Source organism: Salvelinus fontinalis, chromosome 14, assembly GCF_029448725.1.
Source record: "Salvelinus fontinalis isolate EN_2023a chromosome 14, ASM2944872v1, whole genome shotgun sequence".
Taxonomy (NCBI): domain Eukaryota; kingdom Metazoa; phylum Chordata; class Actinopteri; order Salmoniformes; family Salmonidae; genus Salvelinus; species Salvelinus fontinalis.
The window spans coordinates 33012395-33025952 of NC_074678.1; the positions used below are offsets into that span (position 1 = coordinate 33012395).

Consider the following 13558-nt stretch of genomic DNA (forward strand, 5'->3'; position numbering starts at 1 on the left):
ATGTTGTATTGGCTTCCTCTCAATACTTTCTGAATTGTAACCTAAAATGATTGATGAGTATTTTATTAACATTCTTTTTAAAATTATGTTCTAATTATCTTACCATGTTTACCAGCTTTGTTAAATTGTACTTTGTCTGAAACTAAGATTTTGTGTGGAGCTGATTGTAACATTAAGGAGAAAAAAGGAAACCACTGTCCAATGTCAAGGCCAGTGATGACTCGGTCAGTTACCATTGAGGTAGTTCTTGTTCAAGTCCTTCTTTGTAATTCTTCTCTCCTTGTCTAGATGCTGAATTGCGGATGGAGGTTTTGGAGCTGTGTGGTGCTCCTTGTCCCAGCCCAAGTCCACAGAGGGAGCAGCTGTTCAGCCACTTATCTCCACTCCCCTCTCTGAAGGACCTGCAGCAGGAGCCTTCTCTGAACTGTCCTAGCCCGGTCCGCTGTCCCACCTCTCCCCCTGCCCAGCTCCACCCCTCCCCCCGGCCCAGCGGCAGCCCCACATCCTCCCCAGCAGAGCCTCATCTCCTGGGTTCTGGCTTCTACCAGCTGCAGCTGGGGCCCTTCCTTCCAGACGGCCTGTCCATGGGGCCAGAGGGTGGGGCCTCTCAGAGGCTGCAGGTGGACTTCTCCCTGCCCTCCGTCCCCCAGCCCACACCCTTGTCTGCCATTGCCCCATCCTCCTCCGTCACTTCTGACTTTGGGGCCATCAGCAGTTACCTGTGTCCCTCGGCCCTGTGCCCCCCTCCCGTCCAGCACTCCCGCTCTCTCACCCAGTGAGGGGAGAAAGAAGGGTGTCTTTACCCTGGAGAACATTCCAATAATGCCTGGGTCGTTTGTACTTCTGAGTACTGCCAGTTGAAGCTAACTTGGACCAGAGCTCACCCATGTGATGGTGTGAAGCTCCCCAGGAGAGAAACTGTATTTTTGCGCAGGAGATAGGCCTACCTGTATCAGAGTGTTTACTAGGGGACTCCCATTGCTCACAAGCACAATGGCTTACCTACCTGTCTATTCTGGAAGAGCAGGAGTTCTACAGAGACGTTCCCAGTTCTTAGACAATTCTTAGATATAATGTTGGGACTGGAAAAGCTGGTGGGCTCATTGATGGCTCCAAGGCCAAAACAGTTAGCCTGATGTTTGTTGCAGTGGCCTCGTTCAGAGCAGAACTAGAGACTGTGATTTAACCTCCCTCACTGATTTCCCATTGTTTACTGGGAACAGTGAGCAGCAGACAGGCATGACCTGGAATCCTTGATGCTGTATTATAGCAGATGTCCACAAGAGATGTTCTCCCTCTCTATCAGTTCTGATAAGGCTGTTTTTAGAAGCAGGGTTCAGTCTGCACTTGTATGACTTATCACCACTCTGACTGTGGATCTCTTAGGTAGGATCTGCCTCCCTGGTTCACTGTGAGAGATTCCACATCTACAACTGAAACTGAAGGTTTTGTATACAGTACGTTTAAGAGGAAAGATCTGTATAGGAATACCATGAAACTATGCTTTTGAGATTGTCACAATGTTTTTATTTTGTTGTTATTTGTTCCCAGTTGTTCATGTATTCATTGGCAGGTTTGCAATAAGGAACCTGAGTTTGTGATGGGAGTCCTTGTGTTCTCTCTTTCCAGTTTATGTTTGTCTTGTACAGTACCAAACTCCCACAATTGCCTGACAACCACGGTAGGCACATTAGCCTGTGTTTTGCGCATTATTGTACATGCTACTGTAGGTAAGTCACTGAATACACAGGTACTGTAGCCTCTGGCTTCTTCCCTGTATCTCAACTCCAGTTTTTGTGTGATTTAAGGTTTGAATATTGCCCTGAACCACCCATCCGACCTTGTGGATAACAGTCATTGAAAAAGCCCAACGGCATTGAAGGACATCGACCCAAAAGGGGTGTGTTCAGAAGGGTGAAACATTATGAACGTTGCAGATGGAGAATGTGATATACAGAGCTAACACGCTTGCTTATTCCGTACCGTTGCACCCTCCTGAACAGACGCCATTTTTCACAGGTACTGTATTCTGCCACTAGAGGACCTTGGCTGTCGCTTAGTCCGAAGAGAGCCTGCCTGCCTGCTTTGTTCCCCCTGCTCAGGGGGAGAGAATCTGTCCCCTGTGCTCTCTGTCCCGACGGCAGGAAAACTCAATTTATTTATTCCCCATTTTCTATTTTTATAGGTGGGGTTTTCCCTCTACTCCCTGCTCTGACCTGAGCTGTTCTAGATCTATTTGTTTTTGTTCAACCGTTTACAGGAGGTTCTGGACGTTGACTATCGGGACAGGAAGGGGAGTAGAAACACTGCCTTTTGTTTATTCTTTTTTAGCATTTATATCATACTGCTTCTGTTTATATTGGTTTGTAATTATAATTATTATATTTTGTTTAAAAAAAAAGTACAAACAAAATATATTAAACATTTTGACAATTAATGAAAGTCATTGCACGCATACACACACCAGTACTTGAATCTTAGTCTTGTGTGCAAATCTGTTGAAAAATACTTTAGTACTTCAATTAAATTTCCAACAACATTGTATCCACATGAATCTCTTGTGGACAGACTATGTATCTGACCAAATTATGCAAGAGTTTAATTCTGGGCTAACCAAGATTGTACCAAAATGTTTTTACATATCCTGTGATTGGGTGGTGCCAGTATAGTAGCTGAATAACCCACACTGTGGAGATCTGTAGTGATTAAGAAACTTGGTTAACCCGAAACTCACACTGAATAACCCAGTAGCTGAATAACACATACCCAAACAAATCTCCACAGTACTCATGTACTGGCCTTACACTATACCTACAATATAACCAGGCTTCAAATTCAACTGGATATTCTGTACATTTCTGCATTACATTATTTTGAATCAGGGTCTGGTTTATTTGAACTGATGCAACAGAGAGCAAGAAATTACAGGCTTACTTCCTCAAAGGTAAACTCATTCATTATTTTTAATTCCTTGGAAAGTGACTGACAGGTGAACACTAGCAAGAAGCGATAACCATTCATTAGGAAATGTGGGAGGGATATGGCATCCACTAATTCCCATACATTGTTTTTCTAATGTGAGCTGTGATCTGTGATCCACAATTTGATAAACAAGATAGTGAGCTTGGTATGTGTAGCCTATTGGCCCACTGTATGAGAGGCTACTACAGGATATTGTCATAGCTGGGGGTGGGTGGGGGGGCAGCGAACAGGATGAGTTAGTAAGGTTCTTGGGACTGTCACACATCTCTACACACAGCTCTGTGTCGTGTGACTCCGAGTACACCATGCGTGGTAGCGGACCCCTTTCTAATGAGGCGTGTTGAGATTTTGTTTACACAGGCAAGACAAGCTTCTTATAACCCATATCTCACGCCAATGAGAGGGTTCAGATAGGCAGACTCGGGGTGCTGGAGGTATAGGGATTCACCTTAACTCAGGCTGGACGACAGGAGTGGCACTAGTGGCTCTTCTTGTAGGGCTTCATATTTGTACTGCTTCAGTTGAGAATTTGTCTTACTTTTCAGAGTAATGGGTCTACAGGCATTGGAATATGAAACAAGTCTTGCTTCTCTTAAAAAGACTAGCTATTTAAGAGCCCTTGATGGACTAGGTGTTGTGAAATTGGCATGCTGCTACCTCGACAGGGTTTCTTTCTTATCAGAGTGTAGGCTAGACCCTCAATAACCTAAAGTAGGCTAGGTTACAGCAGTCTGTTTCATGGACTCATGGACAGAGCCATGGATACAAGGATTGACCATTAAATACAAATGATAGTTTTAACCATGTTTTGAGGCAATACAAACAAACACGTTTATATTTTGGGCTCTGATGAAGCATCTGGTATATATATTCAAGAATCAATGGGTATATATATTAATGTACTGTAGCAACTGCAGATTTCCCCTTTAAATGAATTCAGGACCTTAATTCAGAGCTTGGTTGTGGAGGAATGCAATTGTTTTGGATTGTTTTATTTTCATTGTGTTTTTTAAAATAATTTTGTAATGTATTGCTTTTTTGTGTTTTATGTTTCCACATGTTGTTTCTTGATTTTGTGTTGTCTTTCAGGATATACAGTGAGGGGGAAAGTATTTGATCCCCTGTTGATTTTGTACGTTTGCACACTGACAAAGAAATGATCGGTCTATAATTTTAATGGTAGGTTTATTTGAACAGTGAGACACAGAATAACAAAAAAGAAAATCAAGTGTTATAAATTGATTTGCATTTTAATGAAGGAAATAACTATTTGACCCCTCTGCAAAACATGACTTAGTACTTGGTGGCAAAACCCTTGTTGGCAATCACAGAGGTCAGACGTTTCTTGTAGTTGGCCACCAGGTTTGCACACATCTCAGGAGGGATTTTGTCCCACTCCTCTTTGCAGATCTTCTCCAAGTCATTACGGTTTCGAGGCTGACGTTTTGCAACTCGAACCTTCAGCTCCCTCCACAGATTTTCTATGGGATTAAGGTCTGGAGACTGGCTTGGCCACTCCAGGACCTTAATGTGCTTCTTCTTGAGCCACTCCTTTGTTGCCTTGGTCGTGTGTTTTGGGTCATTGTCATGCTGGAATACCCATCCACGACCCATTTTCAATACCCTGGCTGAGGGAAGGAGGTTCTCACCCAAGATTTGACGGTACATGGCCCCGTCCATCGTCCCTTTGATGCGGTAAAGTTGTCCTGAACCCTTAGCAGAAAAACACCCCCAAAGCATGTTTCCACCTCCATGTTTGACGGTGGGGATGGTGTTCTTGGGGTCATATGCAGCATTCCTCCTCCTCCAAACACGGCGAGTTGAGTTGATGCCAAAGAGCTCCATTTTGGTCTCATCTGACCACAACACTTTCACCCAGTTGTCCTCTGAATCTTTCAGATGTTCATTGGCAAACTTCAGATGGGCATGTATATGTGCATTCTTGAGCAATGGGACCTTGTGGGCGCTGCAGGATTTCAGTCCTTCAAGGCGTAGTGTGTTACCAATTGTTTTCTTGGTGACTATGGTCACAGCTGCCTTGAGATCATTGACAAGATCCTTCCGCGTAGTTCTGGGCTGATTCCTCACCGTTCTCATGATCATTGCAACTCCACGAGGTGAGATCTTGCATGTAGTCCCAGGCTGAGGGAGATTGACAGTTCTTTTGTTTTTCTTCCATTTGCGAATAATCGCACCAACTGTTGTCAGCTGCTTGGCAATGGTCTTGTAGCCCATTCCAGCCTTGTGTAGGTCTACAATCTTGTCCCTGACATCCTTGGAGAGCTCTTTGGTCTTGGCCATGGTGGAGAGTTTGGAATCTGATTGACTGATTGCTTCTGTGGACAGGTGTCTTTTATACAGGTAACAAACTGAGATTAGGAGCACTCCCTTTAAGAGTGTGCTCCTAATCTCAGCTCGTTACCTGTATAAAAGACACCTGGGAGCCAGAAATCTTTCTGATTGAGAGGGGGTCAAATACTTATTTCCCCTCATTAAAATGCAAATCAATTTATAACATTTTTGACATGCGTTTTTCTGGATTTTGTTGTTGTTATTCTGTCTCTCACTGTTCAAATAAACCTACCATTAAAATTATAGACTGATCATTTCTTTGTAAGTGGGCAAACGTACAAAATCAGCAGGGGATCAAATACTTTTCTCCCTCACTGTAGGTCTCATTTGATGGCGCTGATAGACATGGCCGCTCTGTTTCTGGCTCCTAAGCAACTTTGTTACAAGCATTACGCTACACCCACAATAACATTGTTAATTTTGTGTATGCCGACTAATAAAATTTTATTTGGAAAAGAGATTAGTTAATCTCAACATGACTTCCTGGATATATAAATGATATAGACTAAATAGATAATTACATTAATAAGGAATGCACAGTAACATCTGGGAGTATATCAGAAAGGGCTATAATGTTGGTATTTCTTGAGAGCTCTCTAAAAGGAGAGCTGTGGTTTGTTCAGGCCAATGACAAGCAATAACATATATAGAATGTGCTCTTCCCATTTGTGATTTAATAGTGAAACATTATTTCTACACACCTTTAATCATCTATATCCTCTCTTTTCCGTCTGGTCCATGCAGAGTTCTCCCTCAGCCCTAGCAAGCCTCAGTGTGTCTTCATGGCCTGGGCCAATGTGACCTGCTACTGGACACCTGGACAGGGCACTCCCCCAGACACACACTGCACACTGCAGGTCAATATGTAAGATGCCATCACATACTACAACATCTACTGCACAAGTAACTGCTTGTGATTATATTAGGCCCCTCCCAAGTGGCACAGCGGTCTAAAGCGCTGCATCTCAGTGGTAGAGGTGTCACTACAGATCTTGGTTTGATTCCAGGCTGTATCACAACCGGCCGTGATTGGGAGTCCCATAGGGCGGCGCATAATTGGCCCAGCATTGTCCAGGTTTAGGGTTTGGCTGGGGAAGGCCGTCATTGTATATAATAATTTGTTCTTAACTGACTTCCCTAGTTAAATAAAGGTTAAATAAAAAAATAGACAGCATTAGTTAGAAATAAAGGCCAGTAAATCCTTCAACATGTATTTCCCCAACCAAGAGGGAAACAAAGGCAGACTGACATGTTCCAGCACTGGTGCCACCACAGAATGATTCATTCTAAACTCAGCAAAAAAAGAAGCGTCCCATTTTCAGGACCCTGTCTTTCAAGAATAATTCGTAAGAATCCAAATGACTTCACAGATCTTCATTGAAAAGGGTTTAAACACTGTTTCCCATGCTTGTTCAATGAACCATAAACAATTAATGAACATGCACCTGTGGAACGGTCGTTAAAACACTAACAGTTTACAGACGGTAGGCAATTAAGGTCACAGTTATGAAAACGTAGGACACTAAAGAGGCCTTTCTACTGACTCTGAAAAACACCAAAAGAAAGATGCCCAGGGTCCTTGCTCAACTGTATGAACGTGCCTTAGGCATGCTGCAAGGAGGCATGAGGACTGCAGATGTGGCCAGGGCAATAAATTGCAATGTCCGTATTGTGAGACGCCTAAGACAGTGCTACAGGACGGACAGCTGATCATCCTCGCAGTGGCAGACCACGTGTAACAACACCTGCACAGGATCGGTACATCCGAACATCACACCTGCGGGACAGGTACAGGATGGCAACAACTGCCCAAGTTACACCAGGAACGCATAATCTCTCCATCACTGCTCAGACGGTCCACAATAGGCTGAGAGAGGCTGGACTGAGGGCTCGTAGGCCTGTTGTAAGGCAGGTCCTCACCAGACATCACCGGCAACACCGTCGCCTATGGGCACAAACCCACCGTTGCTGGACCAGACAGGACTGGCAAAAAGTGCTCTTTACTGATGAGTCGCGGTTTTGTCTCACCAGGGGTGATGGTCAGATTCGCGTTTATCGTCGAAGGAATGAGCATGACACAGGCCTGTACTCTGGATGCCTGATCGAGATGGAGGGTCCGTCATGTTCTGGGGCGGTGTGTCACAGCATCATCGGACTGAGCTTGTTGTCATTGCAGGCCATCTCAACGCACAGCGTACCACATGAGGGAGGAGAAGACATTTCTTTTTTTGCTTATTACTATGGGAGCCAGAGGAGGCTGGTGGAAGGAGCTATGAGGACAGGCTCATTAATTGCTGGAATGGAATAAATGGACCGGAGTCAAATGTGGTTTCCATATGTTTGATACCACTCCATTTATTCCATTCCAGCCGTTACAATAGACGCAGGTAATACACAGTGTCAAATACAATAGACTATACACACGTTTAACACAAATCTTACTGTAACGGCTGTCAATGTCGTTCTCCTCCTCAGACGAGGAGGAGCATGGATCGGACCAAGATGCGGAGTAGGAGGTATTCATGATTTTAATGGCAAACCAACAAACACTACAAATTAACAAAACAACAAACGTGACTAACCTGCAACAGTCCTGTGTGGCCCAAACGCTAACACAGGAAACAAACACCCACAAAACACCAGTGAAACCCTGGCTGCCTTAGTATGACTCTCAATCAGAGACAAACGATACACACCTGTCTCTAATTGAGAATCATACCAGGCCGAACACAAAACCCCACATAGAAATAGAAAACATAGACTGCCCACCCAACACTCACGCCCTGACCATAAAGACATATAAAACAAGAGAAAACAGGTCAGGAACGTGACACTTACTTTACATCTTTAGGTCTCTCTCTCCCCTCATTGAAGCTGCCCACCCCAGTTCTCCCAAGCTCCAGTCTGTCAGCGGTGAAAGGCAGACCCAGATGCCTGAAGCTGCAGTGGACTACAAATTCCAGCTTCCCGGTGTCCAAGAACCGTATCTCCTCTGGTGCTCTGGTCTACTAGCTGCTGTACAGCACAAAGGAGCAGGTGTGTGGCCCACTGTGATCTCCAATCTGTCAGTTACTGTAGGACTATATAATGTATACAGTGTGATGTGTATAATATGTACAGTGCCTTAGGAAAATATTAATACACCTTGACATATTCCACATTTTGTTGTGTTAGACTCATTTCAAAAGGGATTAAAAGTGAAAACCTGTTTTTGGAATTGTTTGCAAATGTATTGAAAATTAAATACAGAAATATCTCATTTATGTAAGTATTCACACCCCTGATTCAATACATGTTAGAATCACCTTTGGCCTCGATTACATCTGTGAGTCTTTCTAGGTAAGTCTCTAAGAGCTTTGCACACCTGGATTGTACAATATTTGCACATTATTCTTTTTAAAATTCTTGAAGCTCTGTCAAGTTGGTTGTTGATCATTGCTGTTCAGGCGCCGTTGGGCAGACGGGCAGTTCAGGCGCCGTTGGGCAGACGGGCAGTTCAGGCGCCGCTGGGCAGACGGGCAGTTCAGGCGCCGCTGGGCAGATGGCAGACTCTGGCCGGCTGAGGCGCACTGTAGGCCTGGTGCGTGGTGCCGGAACTGGAGGTACCGGGCTAAAGACACGCACCTTCAGGCTAGTGCGGGGAACAACAGGGCACACTGGACTCTCAAGGCGTACTATAGGCCTGGTGCGTGGTACCGGCACTGGTGGTACCGGGCTGAGGGCACGCACATCAGGGCGAGTACGGGGAGAAGGAACAGTGCGTACAGGGCTCTGGAGACGCACAGGAGGCTTGATGCGTGGTGCCGGAACTGGTGGTAATGGGCTGGAGACACGCACCACAGGGAGAGTGCGTGGAGGAGGAACAGGGCTCTGGAGACGCACTGGAAGCCTGGTGCGTGGTGTAGGCACTGGTGGTACTGGGCTGGAGCGGGGAGGTGGTGCCGGAAATACCGGACCGTGCAGGTGTACTGGCTCCCTTGAGCACTGAGCCTGCCCAACCTTACCTGGTTGTATGCTCCCCGTCGCCCGACCAGTGCGGGGAGGTGGAATAACCCGCACCGGGCTATGTAGGCGAACCGGGGACACCATGCGTAAGGCTGGTGCCATGTAAGCCGGCCCGAGGAGACGCACTGGTGGCCAGATGCGTTGGGCCGGCTTCATGACATCCGGCTCAACGCGTGGAGCTGGAATGTACCGAACCGGGCTATGCACACGTACAGGAGACACCATGCGCTCTCCTGCTCAACACGGTGTCTGCCCGTACTCTCGCTCTCCACGGTAAGTACAGGGAGTATGCGCAGGTCTCCTACCTGACTTCGCCACACTCCCTTTTAGCCCCCCCCCCCCCCCCCCCCCCCCCCGCCAATAAATTTTTGGGTTGTACTCGCGGGCTTCCAGCCTTGCTTCCGTGCTGCCTCCTCTCTGCTTTCGCTGCCTCCAGCTCAGCTTTGGGGCGGCGATATTCTCCTGGTTGAGCCCAAGGTCCCTTACCATCCAATTCGTCCTCCCATGTCCAGAAATCCTGTGTAGGTGGGTCCTGTTGCTGTTTCACACGCCGCTTGGTCCAATTCTGGTGGGTAATTCTGTCTCGATCGTCTATGGGTGAGAGAGAGGACCAAGGCGCAGCGTGTGCAAAATACATTCTCTTTTATTTAGAGAAAGGAAAAACACGAAACGAACACTGAATACAAACTAAACAAAACAACCGTGAAGCTAAATGATGTAAGTGCAATGACAAGCAACAAACGTTCAACATAGACAATTCCCCACAAAACCCCAATGCCTATGACTGCCTTAAATATGGCTCTCAATCAGAGACAATGAACCACAGCTGCCTCTAATTGAGAACCAATCTAGGCAGCCATAGACATAACTAGACAACTAACCTAGACACTGCCCCATACACATACAACACCCCTAGACACTACAAAAACATATACATTCCCCATGTCACACCCTGACCTAACTAAAAAACATAAAGAAAACAAAGAATACTAAGGCCAGGGCGTGACACAATAGGTGTGGCATTGGAAAACCTCCCTGGTCTTTGTGGTTGAATCTGTTCTAAATTCACTGCTCCACTGAGGGGCCTGTGGGGGGTACAGAGGTGAGGTAGTCGTTCAAAAATCATGTTAAACACTATTATTGCACACAGAGTGAATCCATGTAGCTTGTTAAGCAATCTTTACTCCTGTACTTATTTAGGCTTGCCATAACAAAGGAGTTGAATACTTATTGACTGAAGAAGTTTCAGCTTTTAATTTTTTATTCATTTGTAAAGATTTCTAAAAACATAATTCCACTTTGACACGGGGTATTGTGTGTAGGCCAGTGACACAAAATCTAAGTGTAATCCATTTAAAATTCAGGCTGTAAAACAACAAAATGTGGAAAAAGTCAAGGAGTGTGAATACTTTCTAAAGGCACCGTATGTCTACAGCAGGTGTTGGCATTAAGTTTTTGTCCGTTTTTTCCTCCATACAGTGCATTCGGAAAGTATTCAGACCCCTTGACTTTTCCACATTTTGTTACGTTACAGCCTTATTCTAAAATTAATTCAATAGTTTTTTCCCCTCAATCTACATACCATACCCCATAATGAAAAAGCAAAAACTGTTTTTTAGAATATATATATATTTTCTTTTTACGTAAGTTTTCAGACACTTTACTCAGTACTTTGTTAAAGCACCTTATGCAGCGATTACAGCCTCGAGTCTTCTTGGGTTCGGAACTACAAGCTTGGCACAACTGTATTTGGGGGGGAGGGGGTTCTCCCATTATTCTCTGCATATCCTTTCAAGCTCTGCCAGGTTGGATGGGGAGCCTCGATGCACAGCTATTTTCAGGTCTCTCCAGAGATGTTCAAGTCCGGGCTCTGGCTGGGACACTCAAGGACATTGAGACTTGTCCCGAAGCCACTCATATGTTGTTTTGGTTGTGTGCTTAGGGTTGTTGTCCTGTTGGAAGGTAAACCTTCGCCCCAGTCTGAGGTCCTGAGCACTCTGGAGCAGGTTTTCATCAAGGATCTCTCTGTACTTTGCTCCGTTCATCTTTCCCTCAACTCTGATTAGTCTCCCAGTCTCTGACGCTGAAAAACATCCCCACAACTTGATGCTGCCACAACCATGCTTCACCATAGGGATGGTGGCAGGTTTCCTCCAGATTTGACGCTTGGCATTCAGGCCAAAGTGTTCAATCTTGGTTTCATCAAACCAGAGAATCTTGTTTCTCATGGTCTGAGAGTCCTTTAGGTGCCTTTTGGCAAACTCCAAGTAGGCTGTCATGTGCCTTTTACTAAGGAGTGGCTTCTGTCTGGCCACTCTACCCTAAAGCCTTGATTGGTGGAGTGCTGCAGAGATGGTTGTCCATCTGGAAGCTTCTCCCATCTCCACAGAGGAACTCCGGAGCTCTGTCAGAGTGACCATCGGGTTCTTGGTCACCTCCCTGACCAAGGCCCTTCTCCCCAGATTGTTCAGTTTGGCCGGGAGTACCGTTCAGCCTGTAGGTGGGGCAGACATGAGATGAGTGACTTTGCTGTGGAAGGTGAGGTGGCACTATGCTAGAGCTAGTCACTCTGCTCAATCAGGTCCATTTCATTTTAAAGTGTCTACATGCGTATTCTATAAACATTCAGTTTGAGTTGTCTTTGTGTGTCTTGCAGTCCCCGCCAAAGAGTCAGGTGAAATGCTCAGTCCTGTGGTTTAACATGTCCTGCTGTACTGAGGGTTTCCAGAATGCACTGCACACAGGTGACTGCAATGCCCTGAGTGTGTCCAACACTTCCTGTCACCTGACCCTACCCCCACAGGTACAGACTCTGACTATATTTGACCATTGATGTCAATACCTTTGCAACATATTAAGATGGTAGCGTTGTGCAGATCTTGATATGAAGTTGAACAAATGCCCAGAAACTTGCATAGTTTTAGTTGTATTGTGTCCAATGTGTATGCAATGTAAAATGGTACATATGTCTTACTGATGGTATGATCTCCCAGCACCCAAGGCCCTATTTGGTGATGTGATCAGGAAAAACTCTGGGCCCTACCTTTTACAGTATGTGTTGTATGTACAAAGACTTGACAGACAAGTATGTGCTGTTGCATGGAATGGCATTCTAAACATGGGTGGGAGTATTGTTGTTGTCAGAGGGCGTGTGGCCGGAGCTGTGCTACAGCTAGACTGTGAGGCCTGAGTATGTGCTGTTGCATGGAATGGCATTCTAAACATGGGTGGGAGTATTGTTGTTGTCAGAGGGCGTGTGGCCGGAGCTGTGCTACAGCTAGACTGTGAGGCCTGAGTATGGTGCAGTGACTGGGTAGGAGCTGTCAGTACAAGCCTACACCAGGCAAGGAGGTAAAATACACACACACAACACAGACCTAATGTATGTCCTAGGCTTTAGCTCAGCTCATTCATTGATTTGTCAGTAGTTGTCACCATAATGAATACATTTTTATGTGGATGTATTGTATTCCTTTATACTCACCCTCTTACACTGACTCTTCAGCCCGCTCTGCTGGCCCAAAGGCAGTGGTGCAGAACCTGAGCAGAAGTTATCCTGCAGTGGGAGTCTGTTCCTCTGGAGCAGAGGCATGGCTTCAGCTGCAACTACAGCCTCTACGTCCAGATTGAAGAGGATATCCTGAGGTTGTAGTTACACCAGGAGAACGGCTGTGGTACCAGTTGAGTGGTTTGTCTGGACTGTACAGGATCAACATGGAAGGAGTCCTGTTGGTCCAACAGCTGTAGGTGAGGACTAAGACAGGCAGAGATGTTGGAACTATTCTATTGACTTACCTCCATTGGAGTAGACAGCTGTTCATCCATATGTGTGTGTTTATGTGCACTTGTTTATGTGTTTGTGGATGTTAATCCATATGTGTGCCTGTATGTTGTGTGTGTTTGTTCCAATCCAGAGGGCATCGATTCAGTGGACACCATCCTGCTATGTTCCATTCCTGATGTGCTCACTGTCCTGATGCTGCTGACCTGCCTACATTGGAGACAGAGGTGAGAGAGCCATAGAGAAAGCAGCCTAGATGGCCTGCAGTGCAACTCTCCCCTTGTCTTATCAGCCTCCTGCATTCTACCAGACCCACATGTTTCCTTGGCTGATTAGCAGCAGACTGCAGACTGGCCTCCACTTAGTCTGAGAGTCTGATAACAGTGTCTGTTCTCTGCAGGATAAAGCAGAATCTCTGACCTTAAGTCCCTGACCCCG

General features: G+C 45.7%; 1 protein-coding gene across 1 annotated transcript in view; it reads left to right on the top strand.

Annotated features, from left to right (window-relative positions):
- The window catches only part of LOC129810672 (mesoderm induction early response protein 2-like), a 28167-nt gene extending 22373 nt beyond the window's left edge, over window positions 1-5794 (top strand). Inside the window, 1 exon segment of the mRNA XM_055861423.1 lies at window positions 289-5794. Coding sequence (XP_055717398.1) covers window positions 289-779 — 491 coding nt within the window. The 3' untranslated portion in view covers window positions 780-5794.
- Window positions 5795-13558: the final 7764 nt, after the last annotated feature.